The sequence below is a fragment of the Salvia splendens genome, chromosome 14, assembly GCF_004379255.2.
Source record: "Salvia splendens isolate huo1 chromosome 14, SspV2, whole genome shotgun sequence".
Classification (NCBI taxonomy): Eukaryota; Viridiplantae; Streptophyta; class Magnoliopsida; order Lamiales; family Lamiaceae; genus Salvia; species Salvia splendens.
This window is the reverse complement of record NC_056045.1, coordinates 29762777-29779367: the sequence shown is the minus strand read 5'-3', so window position 1 is coordinate 29779367 and position 16591 is coordinate 29762777. Positions and strand designations below refer to the sequence as shown.

Genomic DNA, 16591 nt, shown 5'->3' with positions numbered 1-16591 from the left:
ATAATCTATAAGACATTAGAATAGATAAAATAAAACTAATACTACCATTAAATATGATATGCTTTACACCTCAGAATGTAACAATATTCGTGAATGAGTCGTATACTATTTATACATTGGCATAATTGTTCCATTTTTATGTCCTACAATGTAATTTAATAGTGTAATACTATATTCATACAATTTCTTTGTATAAAATGAGTAAATATATTTAAGAACATAAATTATCATGGAGCTACATTGAATTTTATTTTTTTCCCCCAATAACTTATTGTGAACTAGTAATAAGTTATAAGCACACCCACGCCTTACATAAAAAAGTGGAAAAATGAAAAATACAACCTCACAATTTGCCATTAAGAATTACTACTAATCAATAAATAAATAAAGTTACAAACTTATCTTAATTCACTTTAATTGGATTCAAGTATATCCCCTAAAAAAACTAAATATAAATTCGCGTAATAAGAAATTAGCAGAGCATCAAAACCTGCCCTCTTATTAATATTAAAAAATAATTATCTCCCTCTGCGTGTCTCTCACTCTAACAGTGCCATTTCGGAGGAGAGATGATGGCTCAAAGCTTTCCGCAGAACTCAGAAGCAGCGGATATGGCTCAGCTACAAGCTACCATGCAAGCTGTTGAACTCGCCTGCAGTTCTATTCAGGTTGTTCAATCTATTAATCGACTTAAAAAACCCTTACCTATTGTATTCATTAGCTAGCCGAGCCTTCTATTGATTATCGCGTGATTGGATAGGTAACCGGAGCAAGCAGAATCAGTAGCTATACATGTGAAATTGTATTAGGAAGATTTACATTTAGTCTGCGTTTTGTATTATGCGATTGCCTGTTTATGTTGCCAGATTACTAGTATATGATGAAAAATGCTGATGCATAGATGTTAGGAAAATCGGGAGGAGTTATGCTACCACAGGTTGAATTGAGTAGCTTGAGTCAGTTGAGTGGTACTCGTGCTAGGAGATTAAATAGATCCAGCTGCTTTTTCTCTAAGAATCAAATGGAGATGTGGTAGTGTGTGGTATAGCTAGTTTGGTTGAATTTAATGTTCTTTGTGTTTGGATTGCTACTCACTATAGCTACCGGTTCAAGTTATGGCATATGCTTAAATTTTACGCGTTTATCGTAGTTTAAGTTTCGTAATCTGTTTCTGTGAGTTGGTTCCACGGAAGACGTCCTGATGGTTATTACATTATTCCATAAACATATGATATGTCCAACTAAGCCACTATCAGGTTTGTGATAGTCTAACCATTCAGTCTGAGTACATATTCTTGGCTGGCATCAATCCAAGGGTAAGCTTATCTCGCTGCCCTGTCATATTTCTATAGTCACGAGAAGATATCTTAACCCCATCTTTGCAAGATGTCCTATTTTATAAGCTTATTCTTATAGGTGTCGTCAAGACTATGCAATCAAATTGAATGGTAGTTGCAGTTTGGTATTTGTAAGATTAAAGATTAAAGATTAAAGATTAAAGATTAAAGATTAAAGATTAAATAAACTTATAATCTCATAGAATCATTATCGGGATTTTAAATGAATAAGAGATGTGATTCGAAACACAAAAAAGTCACTATACACTAATGTGCTTACTTTACATGAACGAATACTTTAATTTTCTTTTCATTTGTTTTAAGATTTTGAAATCTTGAAACCTTGTTTTTATTATTTGTTTGTTTTTACTTGTTGGGGTACATGGGCATACGGCAATGATTTGGGAAAAACTTAACAGATGCATGCCAATCCAGCTGCTGCTGAAGCAACTCTATTATCACTAAGCCAATCTCCTCGTCCATACCGGACATGCCAATTTATTCTAGGTATGTTTAAGCAGCTCTGTACATTCTACAACTCGCATCCATATTTTCTGTCAACCAAATTTTATTGAACACTAAGTATTTTATTTGTAATGACAAAGAATTATACTACAATAAATTTATCTGTAGCTAATACGATTCTGCATAATTTTGTAGTCTGAAACCGCTGTTACTAACACTTGTAACTTACTCAAACAGATTCCGATTTATAGGAGGAACATATGTGTAGCTGAACTTGTTTTTCTCTTTTATCTATGATTGAAATAATCTAATAAGAGGAACTACTGTTAACCATTGATATTCTCCCAAGGAATTAATTTTGGAAGTGCGTACCATTCAGCTGTTAATGTACTGTAAAGTTGGGCCTTATCCAGTGACAGCAGCATAATAAACATGTGCCAGAAGGAATCATATTTATCTTACTCATTTATTTGATAATTGTTGATCATATCAGTTTTCGTTTGACTCTTCTGGCTGTTGGATGTAGTTTCCATGTAAAAGAATGTTGCTACAGAATTAGTGAATTACACATGTGGTGTGTTTTGGCTCTCGAAAATATTAATATAAGTTCCCTCTTTCAGAGGTGTTCATTTATGATACTCAAGAGTACCTTTATTGGCCATAAAATAAGGAAACATCGCTCTTGCTGAATGTAGTTTGACCTTTCAGAGAACTCTCAGCTGCCCCTTGCAAGGTTTCAGGCCGCAGGAGCAATTAGGGATGCAGGAATACGGGAATGGGGATTCCTTGAGACAGATGACAGAAGAGGATTAATTAGGTAACTCCAGAAAATTGCATTTTATGTCCTTGCATGTGTACTATCACGGTGTTAGACAATATGTAGTATTTTTCTAAGGATGTTCAATTAGTTAAACAAATAAAATTAGTTTTATATAGGATGAGTTTCTATTAGTCATGAGAATAGAATGTTAGGGTGTCCCGATATTATGTACAGTTTGTTTTTTTCTTAATTAGTACCTATTGATTCTTTTGTGGTGTTGCTTTGCCATCTTGTTGCTTTGCAGTAAATCATTGACTGACCGTAAGTTCTCCATTTAGTAGTCATTTTGCCGTACTGATCTTCTTCAACTTGATCAATTGCGTATGTCGGCTAAATAGCCTTGCTTAATTTGAATGCTTGCCCATTTAGTAGCAGTCATGCAGGAAGTGCTAATATGATAAATTATTCTACTTACATGATTACTTCTTATGCAGGTTATTTCATTGTAATTCTTCACTAACCATTAATTTTATGCAGTTTCTGCTTACGCTTTATAATGAAGCATGCCAATCTACCAGAGGGTTATGTCATAGCGAAGGTTGCATCAGTGGCTGCACAGTTGTTGAAAAGGGGCTGGTAAGTTTCTGGCCATCCTAAATCCTAAACCCTAAAAGGGGATGGCATATTCCTCCATGTTAATACCTATTAAGATACCCTTGTATACCACTGAAAAATCCCCTATAATCTATTCTCTTTGTTATTTTCTCATTAAAAGGGCTTTTTGTTGCTTTAACCAGGCTTGATTTTACAGCTTTGGAAAAGGAGGCATTCTTCCTTGAGGTAATGACGGCCCTTATATTGTTTTTTAATCCTTCCACGTACTTTTGGAGTGGTAAGATGTTTATTGGTCTGTCTGCGATGTGATTATTAGTTTCTGTGGATCAATTAACTTCTCTGCCTTACATGCACTCTTCATGTACTTCTCTGGGTCACTTATTTAGTTTTGGAGCTTAAAGTCCAAAGGGGCAGCTTCTTTCGATAGACTGGTCATTCACTTCTTCTTACCTGCAATATGCTGCAGGTGAAACAAGCTGTTGATGGAACCCATGGCTTGGCTGTGCAATATTCTGGAATCAGTTTTCTGGAATCATTGGTACTCATCTAGTCAATTACAGCCAGTAAAGCTAGCCATTTGTTTTTATTTGTAAAATGTTTTTATCTTAAAAATATCATTTATACTACATAAATGGTATTTTCCAACAGGTGTCAGAGTTTTCACCCTCTACATCTACTGCTATGGGCCTTCCTAGAGAATTTCATGAGCAGTGCCTAATGTCGTTAGAGCATGACTACCTGAAGGTTTGTGATTATATGGAACCATGCAAATACGTTTTTTTAGGATCTTTCTTTTCTTTTCCTTATGGCCTCACCGGTAATTCCAAATAGATGGCTCGACTCCTGATTTATGTTCAGAAGTAATTGTATTTCACCTTTCATAGGTATTCTACAGTTGGGTACAACATGCTGCTTTCAACGTGTCAAATAGAATTATTGAAGCTGACTCTGAAGTTCCTGAAGTTAAAGTCTGTTCATCAGCACTACGTTTGATGCTTCAAATCCTAAATTGGGACTTCCGAGGCAAGAATGCTATTGACAGCTCAAAAAGGGGGATGGATTTGTTCCAGAGCGTGATGAAGCAAGAAAATTCTAGAAGAACTGAATGCATTTTAGTCCAGGTCAGTTATAACCTCAATTAAATGAGCTGAGCCTGATAGAGATGGGTTGTTGGAAATTTTGTAATTTGACTAAATCATTATGGGGCTTTTGTTTAGATTATTTGCTATATTGGACACATTGATAGTTGTTCTCTAGAGAAAAGTCCTGTGGGCAACTTATTTATGGAACTTGTTATTAGCAAATTTAAAATATAATGTTAAAGACTACAAAAACATAAAGAAAAGGGTCATTCGTTCACACTCAAGAGTTTACTGTAATGAAGCGTGATGAAGCAAGAAAATTCTAGAAGAACTGAATGCATTTTAGTCCAGGTCAGTTATAACCACAATTAAATGAGCTGAGCCTGATAGAGATGGGTTGTTGGAAATTTTGTAATTTGACTAAATCATTATGGGGCTTTTGTTTAGATTATTTGCTATATTGGACACATTGATAGTTGTTCTCTAGAGAAAAGTCCCGTGGGCAACTTATTTATGGAACTTGTTATTAGCAAATTTAAAATATAATGTTAAAGACTACAAAAACATAAAGAAAAGGGTCATTCGTTCACACTCAAGAGTTTACTGTAATGAAGTATAAGTACAATTAGATACTTTTGGAATCAAGAGAAGCTCCAGGAGAACATTTATAAGTTCAACCAAGAAGTTGTCCTCTCATTTTTCGTGCCTTAGGTAGGCTGTAAGTAACTTTGACTCTATCAGGGCTTGGTGCTGACTGATTTGCTAGCACCAGAAAACTCACCTTTGACTGATTTTGAATGTTTGTGGTTTCTCTCCATTGGTCACGATTCATCACTTTCATGTTCAGTTTGATATATTTGGTAAAATGTGTTCATTAATTGCCCAAGTACCATTGTTTCCACAGAATACCTGTCTGCATGTTGGAATATAAATTATCATGGTGAACTTATGCTATTTATTTTATACTTATTTCCCCCTTTTGATGCTTGAAGCCTGGTCCTGCCTGGCGTGACCTGTTGATTTCAAGTGGTCATGTTGGATGGCTTTCAAACTTCTATACTGCTCTGAGGCAAAAGTTCTCCAGCGAAGGTTTCTGGATTGACTGCCCTCTTGCAGTTTCTGCTCGAAAACTTCTGGTGCAGTTTTTCTCCCTCACAGGAGCAATCTTTCCATCTGGTATTATTCCCTTTTCTCGAAAAAAACATTTGTTGAAAGCACTACTGTTTGGAGATTAGAATCCACACAATTACACCGTAAGCATAATCTAATAATAGCATATAAATGGGCATGCAACGTCCATGCAATTTCATAGTAAACAAACTTCACAGACTGTTTATTTACCCCCCCCCCCCCCCCTATTTGGGAAATCCACATGGCTAATTTGATTTCCAAACTTCCCCCATGAGGGGCTCCAATGAATCTCAACATCCTCAAAAAAATTCTGATTATTTTTCTCTGACCAACAAAGAGCAAGAACAGTGCCTTAAAAAAATTATCCCTCAGTTAATGTAACAGCCACCTATTTTAGAACATAAACTTCTCTATATGAGTTTGGGACGGCTCAATAAGTGCCATACTTCTCCAACACTCTTTTGCATGAAGAGCATATGAAAAAATGTATCTAATCTTAAGTTGCACATTTACAAAACCCACACTAGTTGGAGAGACTTGAAATAAGAATGTCTTCATTGAATAAAACCAGAAGCTGGTGGTTTCCGTAACAATATTAGGCTAAGAAGTGAATCTTGTTGGTATTTGTGGCTCTCCTGGTAGTTTGATGGATATGCATTCTGAACCATATTGAGGAAGGAAAGATCTAGTTAATCACATGCAGGAAACCTCTAAATTATCACTCTTTTCCCACCGTTAACTCTTGCACTCGCACCCACTAAGTTATCAATCAGGACACACCAACTATCTTTCATTCTCAAACTCTCTAAGGACATCAGTTGTAACTGAAGCCTTACTTGCCTTTTCTGTACATGATTTTATTTTAGGTTTCTATTATGCTTTTTCATAAAGTTTTCTTACAATGTCTTACCTGTTTGTGAATGATTATTCAAGTTTAGTGTTTTCACTACTTAAATACTTATATTTATTATTATTTAGACAGCGGAAACACACAAAAACAGCACCTTCTGCAACTATTGGCCGGGATTGTACAGTGGATGGAACCTCCAGATGCAGTTACACAGGCAATAAAATTGGGAAAAAGTGATAGGTATATATTTCATGACTGTGGCTCACTTGTTGCATATCATGTTATTCTTCATATTGCTTATCTAATGTTTTCAGTGAGCTGCTGGATGGTTGCCGTGCACTTTTGTCGATAGCAACTGTGACTACCCCACTCATATTTGATGAGCTACTGAAATCTTTGAGGTAGGTTAAATACTAGTAGTTGATATATCATACCTGAGTTTTTTCTCTGGGAAAATAGTTATCTTTGCTTAAATACTTTGCCTGTTCTCTGACCATACCGACATACATGACATAAAAAGAGTGAATGTCAATCTGAACACCATGATCTATTCCTCAAAAGTACTTGTGATGTTCTTTAACAAGTATTTTAATAAATAAATGCCCCCCCCCTCAAAGTTAGAAACAAAATACTATTTCTAGACCGCCTGAAGATGAATGAGTTAATTTTCTAGACTGTATTAGTTTGCTTGTGTTCTTTATACTGTAGTGAGGTTTTATGGAATGTGCAGGCCTTATGGAACTCTCACTCTATTATCTGCCCTGATGCGTGAAGTCTACAAAGACCTAACGGAAAATCAAACAGATGATGAAACATGGAGCTGGGTAGCACGTGATATTTTACTAGATACTTGGACGACCCTTCTCCAGGTACCTGTCATTGCTGCCTTTGCTTGTATTCCTCTTATACCTTATACATGCATATATGCTTACGTTTCAGTGTTCTATTGCGTATATACCTTTGTTGTGAGCATGGCTTAGTAGAAAATTCTTATCTACTCTACTTATTAGACAATAAAACTGCATTTTCTCGCAATAATTATCTAGGAAAGCTGATTTTTTAGTTCCTAATAAATGAATATATCTAAGTTCATATACACTCTCTGCAAATCTTGTTTGGTGCCCTCCTAGTAGAAAGATAAGTATCTCATTCATTTATGATGGAAAAGTGGAACGTTATTCTTTGTGTTTTGAATCTGCCCAAAATGTTTTATTTTACCGTAGATATCAATCAGGGGACAGCTTTGGATGATCATACTAGTTACTGCATTATGCTTTTCTGGTATGGTGATCACTGAATTCAATACACTTATGGGTTCAATGTAAGAATACTTGCACTCTTTATTGTTGCTGAACTGATGTAGGATGGGTCAATATTTTCACTATCACAATGGATTCACCAAACTTCACCCATATTAATAGTAGACTTAGCTTGCTGAATTGTCAATAAATTTGTCCACTTCATAATTTTCCAATATTTTCTGTTCGGGCCCCAGAGTACTCAGTTTCCATTCTGGTACGATACTCCGCTTTAAGTTTGGACCCAGGCTTTTGGCAACTTGTTTGCCACTCCTAACAGCTTATCGAAGTATCTGATGACTTTGTAGATATATTTGAGCAGTATATATAGCAAGTGGGTAGTGAACTGAACATGTATTTCTTTTTCCTCTTTGATTAAATCACTGCAGCTATTGGAGGTTAGTGGACAAAATAATATGCTTCCATCTGAAGGCATTAGCGCTGCAGCTAATCTTTTTGAATTGATTGTGGAATCTGAATTAAAGGGTATTTTCATTCGTCATGCTCTTTACCATAGTATCTTTGACATTGGCTGCATGTGTTGCTAATATTTGGACCTTTTCATCTTATATATATAGCTGCTTCTGCATCAGCCTTCAGTGATGATGACGATGCACCTAATTATGCTCAGGCTTCAATCGCTGGTAAGTGGTAAATTGCTAACTAGCTGATTTTTTGTCCACGTTGAGGTCATAGTAGTTGCCACTTTAGTCATCTCTAGAATTACTGTGATTTCTTTTCTGGTTTGTGCTTAAGTGTTTTCTCTTTGTAGCTATGGATGAAAGATTGAGCTCCTATGCTCTTATTGCTAGAGCAGCTCTGGGGTCCACAATCCCTTTTCTCACCAAATGTTTCTCTGAGCGTATTATGATGCTTCATCAGGTACTCTATTTTAATTCCTATACTTACGCATATCCTAATGAAGAATATTTTGCCGCCCCAATCATCCTGCATTAACACAAAAAGCTTCAAACTGTTATTCTTACCAAATCATTTGGACTAAGCAATGTTCTATAAAAGATTGTATAATTTGTTGATATTCACGAATTGTCTTAGATTTCCTTCTATTGCTTGTGTATTTACCAAAACTGATGTATCTATTGTTGAGTTATGATTTGAGTGGTTATTACCCGTGCAAATTAGCGAAGCTTTATGTATTCATCTCCCGGCACACCCCCCCTGTGGCCCCTGTTATCCTTTGTCACAGCTGTCTAGAGAAAAAAGAGAAGGAAAGAAATATCCTCTTGACAAAAAAGATCTTCTGTTATTTCTAAACTAAGCCTTGATGCTTTGTGTTGTTGGTTTGAGGATTTTACTCTGGATTTTCCTATCATTTTATGAACTTTTAACCTGATGACCTAGCTAGCCTTACTATGCTACTTGACTATGAGTTCTATCTCTCTGTATAATTTTTAATTCATAAAAGTTGGCTGTTTTGAGATCCATGAAGTTTTTGCGTTTTATGTTTTTCTCTGTGTAGTGCATTGATAATAAGTTCTTTTATCTGCTTTTGTGCTTGTGTTTCATCATTCACGCTAAATGTAGGGCAGAGGCATAAGGGATCCAACTGAAACTTTGGAAGAACTTTATTCTCTCTTACTCATTTTTGGGCATGTTTTGGCGGATGAAGGACAGGGTGAAACTCCTTTGGTAATGAATTTTCGTTTCTTCCTCACACTTCTCTTTTGCAGTTATGTTTTTATATTTCAGTTGATCTATTTATTTATAATGTAAGTTGAGCTGTTGATGCTGCCTCACTAGACATCAACAAAAATAGGACGACTCTTGAGTTTAAGTGTTGTTTCTTGTCAATTGTATCACTAATTCACTCCCCAAAACTTGTATTTTGTACTTATTTCTTATTGTTGTTTGTTATTAATTTGCATCTGAATTGGTTCTTTTAACCATTTCCTAGAAGGATAGTTGGACTGTTTCTTAAAGTGCAGTGAGTTTCAACTGTTGAAGGACCCCCTACGTACAGATGTGTGGTGTAAAAAATTAGGAGGATAATTATGTTCTCTGTTTAAGTATACTTTCAAGTCATTATAAAGTGGTTGAAGTTCCATCTCCGATAAAAGGGGTAAATGGAATATTTGTTGTAGGGGTCAAGCAAAGAAAGAAGCTAGGATACGATTTTTCCATGACTTTGCATATCTTCTGTGCAACGCTTTCTGGTTTCTTTTCCTGAGATTGCCAATTTCTTTGTGTAAGGTCTAAGGTGTTTTCTGAAAATCTTGTCATATTCCTTGGACCTATTAATTTCTCAAACTGTATTGTTAAGTGTTGACTGTTAAACCTGTATGGTTGCTGGGGTTTCAAAGAATGACAGAATTGCTAAGTGTTGACTGTTTGATTTGTTGTGAAATTGTCAGGTACCAAAGGAGATAGAAAGTCATTATACTAACATAATGGAGGTGGATAAACATCCAGTTGTAGCACTTTGTAGGTAGGTTTTCTAATTGTATTTGTTAGATGAGATGAATTTATTAGGCTGGAGTTTGTCAAATCAGTTGAATTTTATGTTTACTGTTAAGTCATACACTAATACGATTATGATGTTCTGAATATGTTGAACATCCAATTTTTTGCATATGGTGTTCTTGTCGGTCCAAACACTGTTGTATGGAGATGGGAATTGCATTCTTTTGTGTGTCTATTTCAGTCAAAGCATAAATGTGTCTTTAGGATAGGCCGAAGGATACATGACTTGGTCAGGGACCAGGAATTACATCACTGATCACTGTAGAAGGTTTCTTTCTTTAAAAGGATTTACATAAGCAGTTAGGATAGTTCTCTGAAGCACTTCTTTTTTATGAATTTCATGCAGCACAATTATAGCGTTTGCTGAGCAAAGTTTAGATCCAGAACTGAGAGCATCCTTTTTTAGTCCTCGTCTCATGGAGGTACTTCAATTCTTCTTCAGACCAATTTCAATGCCAACTTGCTGCGTTTTTGTTTAATTGTTCAAAAGAAAGAATTTATCTTCAACCTTTTTATTTCGGGATGGAATCAATCTTGTTCTGTTGATCAAGTAATTTTGAGTCTATTGCTCATCATGCATCATATCTAAACTTACATGGGGCATACTGTTCCTTAAATAGGGGTGATTAATGTTATTCAAGCGTATTGCTGGTATCTTGAAAATTGTATTCCTTTAAGGAGGTATGATATAGGTTTAGGACTTGCTTGTACAGTTTCAATACAATAAGATTTCAAAATCTTCGTAGTGTCTTCGATATTTCTCTTCTTGGAACTATTGTGCCATAGAGCTTTCCCACTTTTGATAATGAAACTATTTTGCTTCACAACCTGCAAGTGCAATTTGATTTGAGCTGAGACAGACATAGAGAGGGGTTGAGAGAAATCCCATTATATTGTATTCTTCATGTTGGTTATTGACACTATTATCTTAATATTGCAGGCAGTTGTGTGGTTCCTTGCGCGATGGATGTCAACGTACCTCCTGATACCTGATGCATCTGCAGAAAAACACTCCAAAAATGCATTGATTAGTTTCTATGGAGAAACTAATCATGGGAAAGTTGTGCTAGATATTATCATTCGCATCTCTTCGAGCACATTTGTGTCTTATCCCGGGGAGAAGGACTTGCAGGTATATATCTGTATCTTGTTTTTGATTTTGGAGTTATTAGGCTATTAGCAATTAGTAGTTTTCACATGTCATTTTTCAGGTGTATAAATTCTTATATGCCCTTAGCCTTTTTATCTGTTTTGCCCCCTTATCTCAATGGTTTATTTACTTAGATAGCTAAATTTGGACTGTATTATGCCAGGGTGATCTACTTTTGCATTGTCTGACATGGTGTGCAGCACCTTTTTTATGCAAAATATGATGGCTGAAGGGATTATAACTTCTTTCCTTTTTCTCCAATGGCAGGCACTCACATGTTACCAGTTGCTTCATTCACTTGTAAAGCGAAGGAATATTATCAATCATCTTGTCACCTTGGTCAGTAACATATCTGTGCACATGTACAATTGTCTATCAGTTACCCTTTTTCTCGTTTAACATTTTTTCTCCTGCTCTTATTTGAAGATAGTTATATACCCTATGAGTTTAGGCCTATTCTGAGGGGCTTTATCTGTGACCTTGCAATGTATTTTACTTTTTGTACTTGGTGTGAAATTGAGGGAGGTGTGTGATTTGGATAAGACTCCTGTGATTATTGTATTTTCGCCTATACCCTCGTACATCCTTTTTGTCTTTTTTTGTAGTGTAGAATTTATAAGATGTTCACTAGTTTGCTTGGATGAGGCAGTGTTTTGTAAAGGGATCCTGGACCTTCAATCGCTCTTCTGACTTGATGCGGAGGCTGGTTTTTGGCTAGATTCATTCCCCTAAAAGGCAAAAGCACAATGTTTCTGCTAAATGACTATGTATTTATATCTGCTGAGTGTTGACATCTTCCAATAGCATTGACTTATTTCACTGCAGATTACAAATTAGATTCTAATTTTGCCCATTTTGTTATGTAACACAGATTTTTGAATAAATTCATGCAGGATTCTTGGCGTGATTTAGTAAATGCTTTCTGTAATGAACGAGCTCTGTTGTCATTAAATGCTACTCACCAGGTCTGTGTATTCTAATTTCAATATATCCTTTTCTCAGGATCTCTAGATTTAGGGGAAAACAAGTTTATCCTAACTGATGTACAATTTGCTACTATTAAATAGCAAACTAAGAGTCCATGTATTGATAAAGTCGGGTACTAGAGTAAAATTAATAGATGCCCAGCTAATACCATCTTTTGCTAGATAAGTTACTGCGTCTTTCACTTGCTCTTTGTAATGCTATAGTTCCTTCAACTCTTCAGCATCACTCTGTCACAAGCACCCTGTTTTCATTTTGAATAAAGCTTATAATATATTTGTTTTATTTCAGCGGTCCCTTGCTCAGACACTTGCCCTTTCAGCTTTAGGTATTAAAAATTCTGAGGCATCAAATGAGTGAGTACTTTCTTTCAGGAGCTTCTCTGTGTCTAGCTATCAACACTTATCACAATTTTAAGTATTCTACTCTTTATTGAAATGGTGTGTAGGTTCATAAGAAGTCTTACAAACCATATGACAGCTTACCTGGTGGAACTGTCAAGCAAGCATGATCTCAAAAGCATTGCTCTGCAGCCTGATATCATTTTGTTGGTAAGACTTTGTCAGTATGCAATCTTATGCTAGTAGCAATTACCAAACATGACATACAATTTCTTCATGACACCCCGTAGGTTAGTTGCTTGTTTGAGCGACTTCGGGGAGTTGCCAGGGTTTCAGAACCTCGTATACAGAAGGCAATTTATGAAATGGGATTCTCTGTTATGAATCCCGTTCTGATATTTCTTCAAGCATACAAAGATGAGGTAAAGTTAGATACACCTCTAGAACATTTTTGAGACTTGCTTCAGTAGAAAAGGTAGTTTTTGATGCAAATTGAGAGGAAAATGGAATAACACTTGCTACTACCCGTCCTACTTTGTCAGTCTTCTTTTCTTTCCTTTCTGTTTCTTGGGTGAATAGTATGTGGCTTCAATTGTCTATTTCTTTTGTTTATATAACATGTTCTGGAAGTATCTCCATTCAGGTCCAATATGATTGTTTTAGTGCCTGTGGAATATTTACTGTTGAACCTTATTCTACATTTTAGATATTTTTTATCTTGAATTGTTTAATTTTGGCCTGGACAAGTTAATTTATTCTTGTACTTTTTGCTTATCTAGTTTGTAGTTGTCTACCAATTACTCAAATTTGCCACTGATTGGGTGGAAAGCCAAATTATCTACTTAGAGGCTAAAGAAACTGCTGCTATGGTTGACTTCTGTATGCATTTGCTTCAGCTATACTCATCTCATAACATTGGCAAGGTAAACAGTTCTGCCCCTAGTTCAGTTTGATTATGTATAGTTCGGACTGTAGCAACATGAACTGGCAAGATTTGATTTAGTTTACATGATGGTTATGATATATGTTAAGTTGGATTCTGTTGTTTTTATGTTTGCATGAACCTCTATAAGTTTTTATGCAAACAGAGAGCTGCCTATTTATGCAGTATGCACACACTCTCACGATACAGATGATTGGTTTTTAGAAATATCAGTAAATAGCATGACCCAACTTTTTCTATATTTTATGTCTCAAACAATTGGCTATCTCGCAGTGTCTAGTGGATTTTCTAAAAGCGCACTCCACATGAGCTGCAGTATGAAAATCACAACTCATGGTTACAAAATTGACCCATATAATTTGACTGCTTCCTCAGATATCGGTTGGCCTTTCAAACAGCTTACGCAATGAAGCAGATGTGGAGAAATATAAGGATTTGAGGGCGCTTTTACAACTTCTCTCAAATCTATGCTCAAAAGATATGGTAACTCCTTTAACCGTTATCCAAGTCAAGAGATTACTTTCTTCACTTTCCCCATGCAAACTCCCTTTTACTACGGCATCTAAACTGTCTGCTCTACACGTTATCATCCATTATTATGAAGAAATATATAATCATCAGTGGCATTGCTCTTGGAAACTATGTGCTTCCCTCAGGAAATTCATATTGACCAAATTGTTGTCCTTCATTTGTAAAATTTATTGTGAATATTTTTAGAGAATAATTAATTGGGCGCTTAACTTACATGTGTGCTCGAGTAAATCCCGTGAGAAGAACCCGTATCATATGACCATCAAGGAAAGGATGTTTTCACTTCGTCAGTTTTATACTTTTAGGTCAAGTTCACTTTTTTAGATAAGGGTGATTGTTAGAAATGTCCCTAAGCCACCATTATAAAGTTTTTTTCCTTGTGTATTGTGATCTCTTTTTCAATCTTTTCATTCATATTTTAAGGGGTACCATTTCTATGCTTGCACGTAGCGCTAATTAACATAATGACTTCACGGACTTGGTACTGTTGGATACCGCTGATACAAAGTATGAGTTTTTCATCAACTGCTGAGATTTAATAACTTTGATTATTATAGGTAGTAATTGGATTGGGTATTAAATTGTTGATACTACCGAACTAGAGTGAGAGTCTGCATGTCTGTAGTATTGTGCCGCCTTTGTTGGTTGCTGTGCAGTCTGATATAAATATGCTTTTGCAGGTTGACTTTGCATCCGAACCCATTGAGACTTATGGTACGAATATTTCTCAGGTATATCCGTACAATATCTTCTGAGATGAAATAGGTGGCTCTTGAATTGGGTTCGTATAAACAGATTTCTATGTTGGTTCTGATTGCTTTCTATCATAGGTCGTATATACGGGTCTACACATAGTAACTCCTCTGATAACTCCGGACCAGCTTAAATTTCCTAAACTTTGCCACAGTGTAAGTCTCTTCTCTTGTTAGGCGAGAGGCATGCTAGCGTTTAGGCAGAAACTAATGCAGTCTTCTTGCTATTTGACAGTATTTTTCTCTGCTATCACATATGCTGGAGGTATATCCTGAAATAATCGTGCAGCTTAACGTAGATGCCTTCAGTCACATACTTGGAACTCTTGATTTCGGTCTTCATCATCAGGTAGACTGCATGATGGCTCTACACTAGTCACTAGCCAATCTAAGTACAATTTACCGTGGGTTTACGACATTCTCCTTTTCGTCTGATACATCCTCTGGTTATTTTCCTTCTTGTCAGGATATGGAAGTGGTGGATCTGTGTCTAAGATCTATAAAAGCACTTGCATCCCACCATTACAAGGACAGAGTTGCTGGTAAAATTGGTCTCGGATCACACGCTTCCAGTTACAAGGACCCTGAGGGAAATATTCGTGAAGGGATTCTCAGCCAGTTCCTTCGCTCACTGCTGAAACTTCTTCTTTTCGACGATTACAGGTTGGATGCCAATAAAAATCTAAACCGCCTGAAGTCTGGAATGTCTGAAGGCCGTATTAACATGTATCTTGCTTTGTGTCACAGCGTTGATCTCGTGGGCCCAGCAGCTGATGCACTCCTACCATTGATACTCTGTGAACAGAGTACTTATCAGGTAGCTTGTGATGTCACGTTTCCTTAGTTTTGGGATTTCGAATACGTTTCAAATGGATATGCTCTCTCATATCAAAACAAAAAGTAGTCACTCTCTTGTTTCCTTTACATGCTGCTGAGTTCTTTGAGACAAATATGGCTTGCAGAGTTTAGCGAACGAGTTGATAGAAAGGCAGAGGATTCCAACATTCAGATCCCGGTTAACGAATGCCATCCAGGCACTCACAACTTCCAATAATCTCTCCACAACACTTGATCGACTAAACCACCAGAAGTTCAGAAAAAATCTGCACAGTTTTCTCATAGAAGTTCGTGGATTCCTTCGCACAGTTTAGGACTTGCAGGCAGCAACCATACATGGAGATCGAGTATTTTCCAATGCGTGACCGTGCCAACCATTTCTCCAGTTGTTTCATTGCTGGAAGCTCCGTCTCAGTAAAACCTGCCTCTGAACTTGTTTGTGATGCGGACATGCTGGTGCAAGTGTGCAAAAATCGGCTTCTAAAGGTTTTTCGCTCCGTATGCCATGCTTTGGAAGAGCATCATCATTTTTGCTTAGAGGTTAGCCGAACGTTCCATCTCTTCGCCCTCTTCTTCTTGAAGCCGTTTTTGAAGCATCGGCTGTGTGATAATTTGTTACACTATATTGTTTTGCCATTTTTTTGTCATAACTAGTTTTTTGAAAGATGATCGATAATGTTTGTCATTTATCCCGTGGCTGTGATGACTCGAACCCCCTACCTATTGGTTGGTGTGAAAACGTCTTACCAACTATATTGCTCCGGAAAGTATAGATTTGAAAGGGACTGATGTGATGTCTGGATTATATGGTTTTTCAACATGGGATTTGATGAATGGTTTATCGTTATTCTAATTTATTCAATAAAATATGATGCTCTAAGGCAAGATTAGTGCATCTGCTAATGCACAGTTAGTCTTTATCTCTTCGACTCACTATTTTAAACTACTAATTTAATTACAACAAGTGGGTGTATGTGATCGAGCCCATCGTTATACAACCTTTAAATCTTGTCTATTGGTTTTAAAAACCAAAA

General features: G+C 36.4%; 1 protein-coding gene across 3 annotated transcripts; it reads left to right on the top strand.

Moving 5' to 3' along the window:
- Nucleotides 1–508: 508 nt before the first annotated feature.
- On the top strand, nucleotides 509–16470 carry LOC121764921 (exportin-4-like). Of its 3 annotated transcripts, none has more exons than XM_042160952.1 (32): nucleotides 509–668; nucleotides 1757–1844; nucleotides 2511–2619; nucleotides 3100–3198; nucleotides 3360–3402; nucleotides 3644–3715; nucleotides 3826–3921; nucleotides 4062–4298; nucleotides 5252–5435; nucleotides 6369–6480; nucleotides 6555–6641; nucleotides 6971–7109; nucleotides 7928–8024; nucleotides 8117–8182; nucleotides 8311–8420; nucleotides 9084–9188; nucleotides 9911–9984; nucleotides 10366–10441; nucleotides 10960–11151; nucleotides 11437–11508; nucleotides 12063–12134; nucleotides 12445–12509; nucleotides 12602–12704; nucleotides 12785–12916; nucleotides 13274–13417; nucleotides 13813–13920; nucleotides 14649–14699; nucleotides 14799–14876; nucleotides 14956–15069; nucleotides 15187–15383; nucleotides 15468–15537; nucleotides 15683–16470. In XM_042160952.1, the coding sequence occupies exons 1-32, from the start codon at nucleotides 570–572 to the stop codon at nucleotides 15869–15871; spliced, it is 3480 nt and encodes a 1159-aa protein (XP_042016886.1). In that variant the 5' UTR covers nucleotides 509–569; the 3' UTR covers nucleotides 15872–16470. The 3 variants fall into 3 exon arrangements, with proteins under 3 accessions (XP_042016886.1, XP_042016888.1, XP_042016889.1); XM_042160954.1 differs by having other exon boundaries at nucleotides 546–668; nucleotides 1773–1844; XM_042160955.1 differs by having other exon boundaries at nucleotides 546–668; nucleotides 1773–1844; nucleotides 2498–2619.
- Nucleotides 16471–16591: the final 121 nt, after the last annotated feature.

Excerpts from the sequence above, each read along its gene's own strand:
- LOC121764921 (XM_042160952.1), top strand. The coding sequence starts at position 570 with ATGATGGCTCAAAGCTTTCCGCAGAACTCAGAAGCAGCGGATATGGCT. Across the intron at positions 6,481-6,554 it reads AAATTGGGAAAAAGTGATAG|TGAGCTGCTGGATGGTTGCC; the intron begins GTATATATTTCA and ends TAATGTTTTCAG. Across the intron at positions 6,642-6,970 it reads GAGCTACTGAAATCTTTGAG|GCCTTATGGAACTCTCACTC; the intron begins GTAGGTTAAATA and ends TGGAATGTGCAG.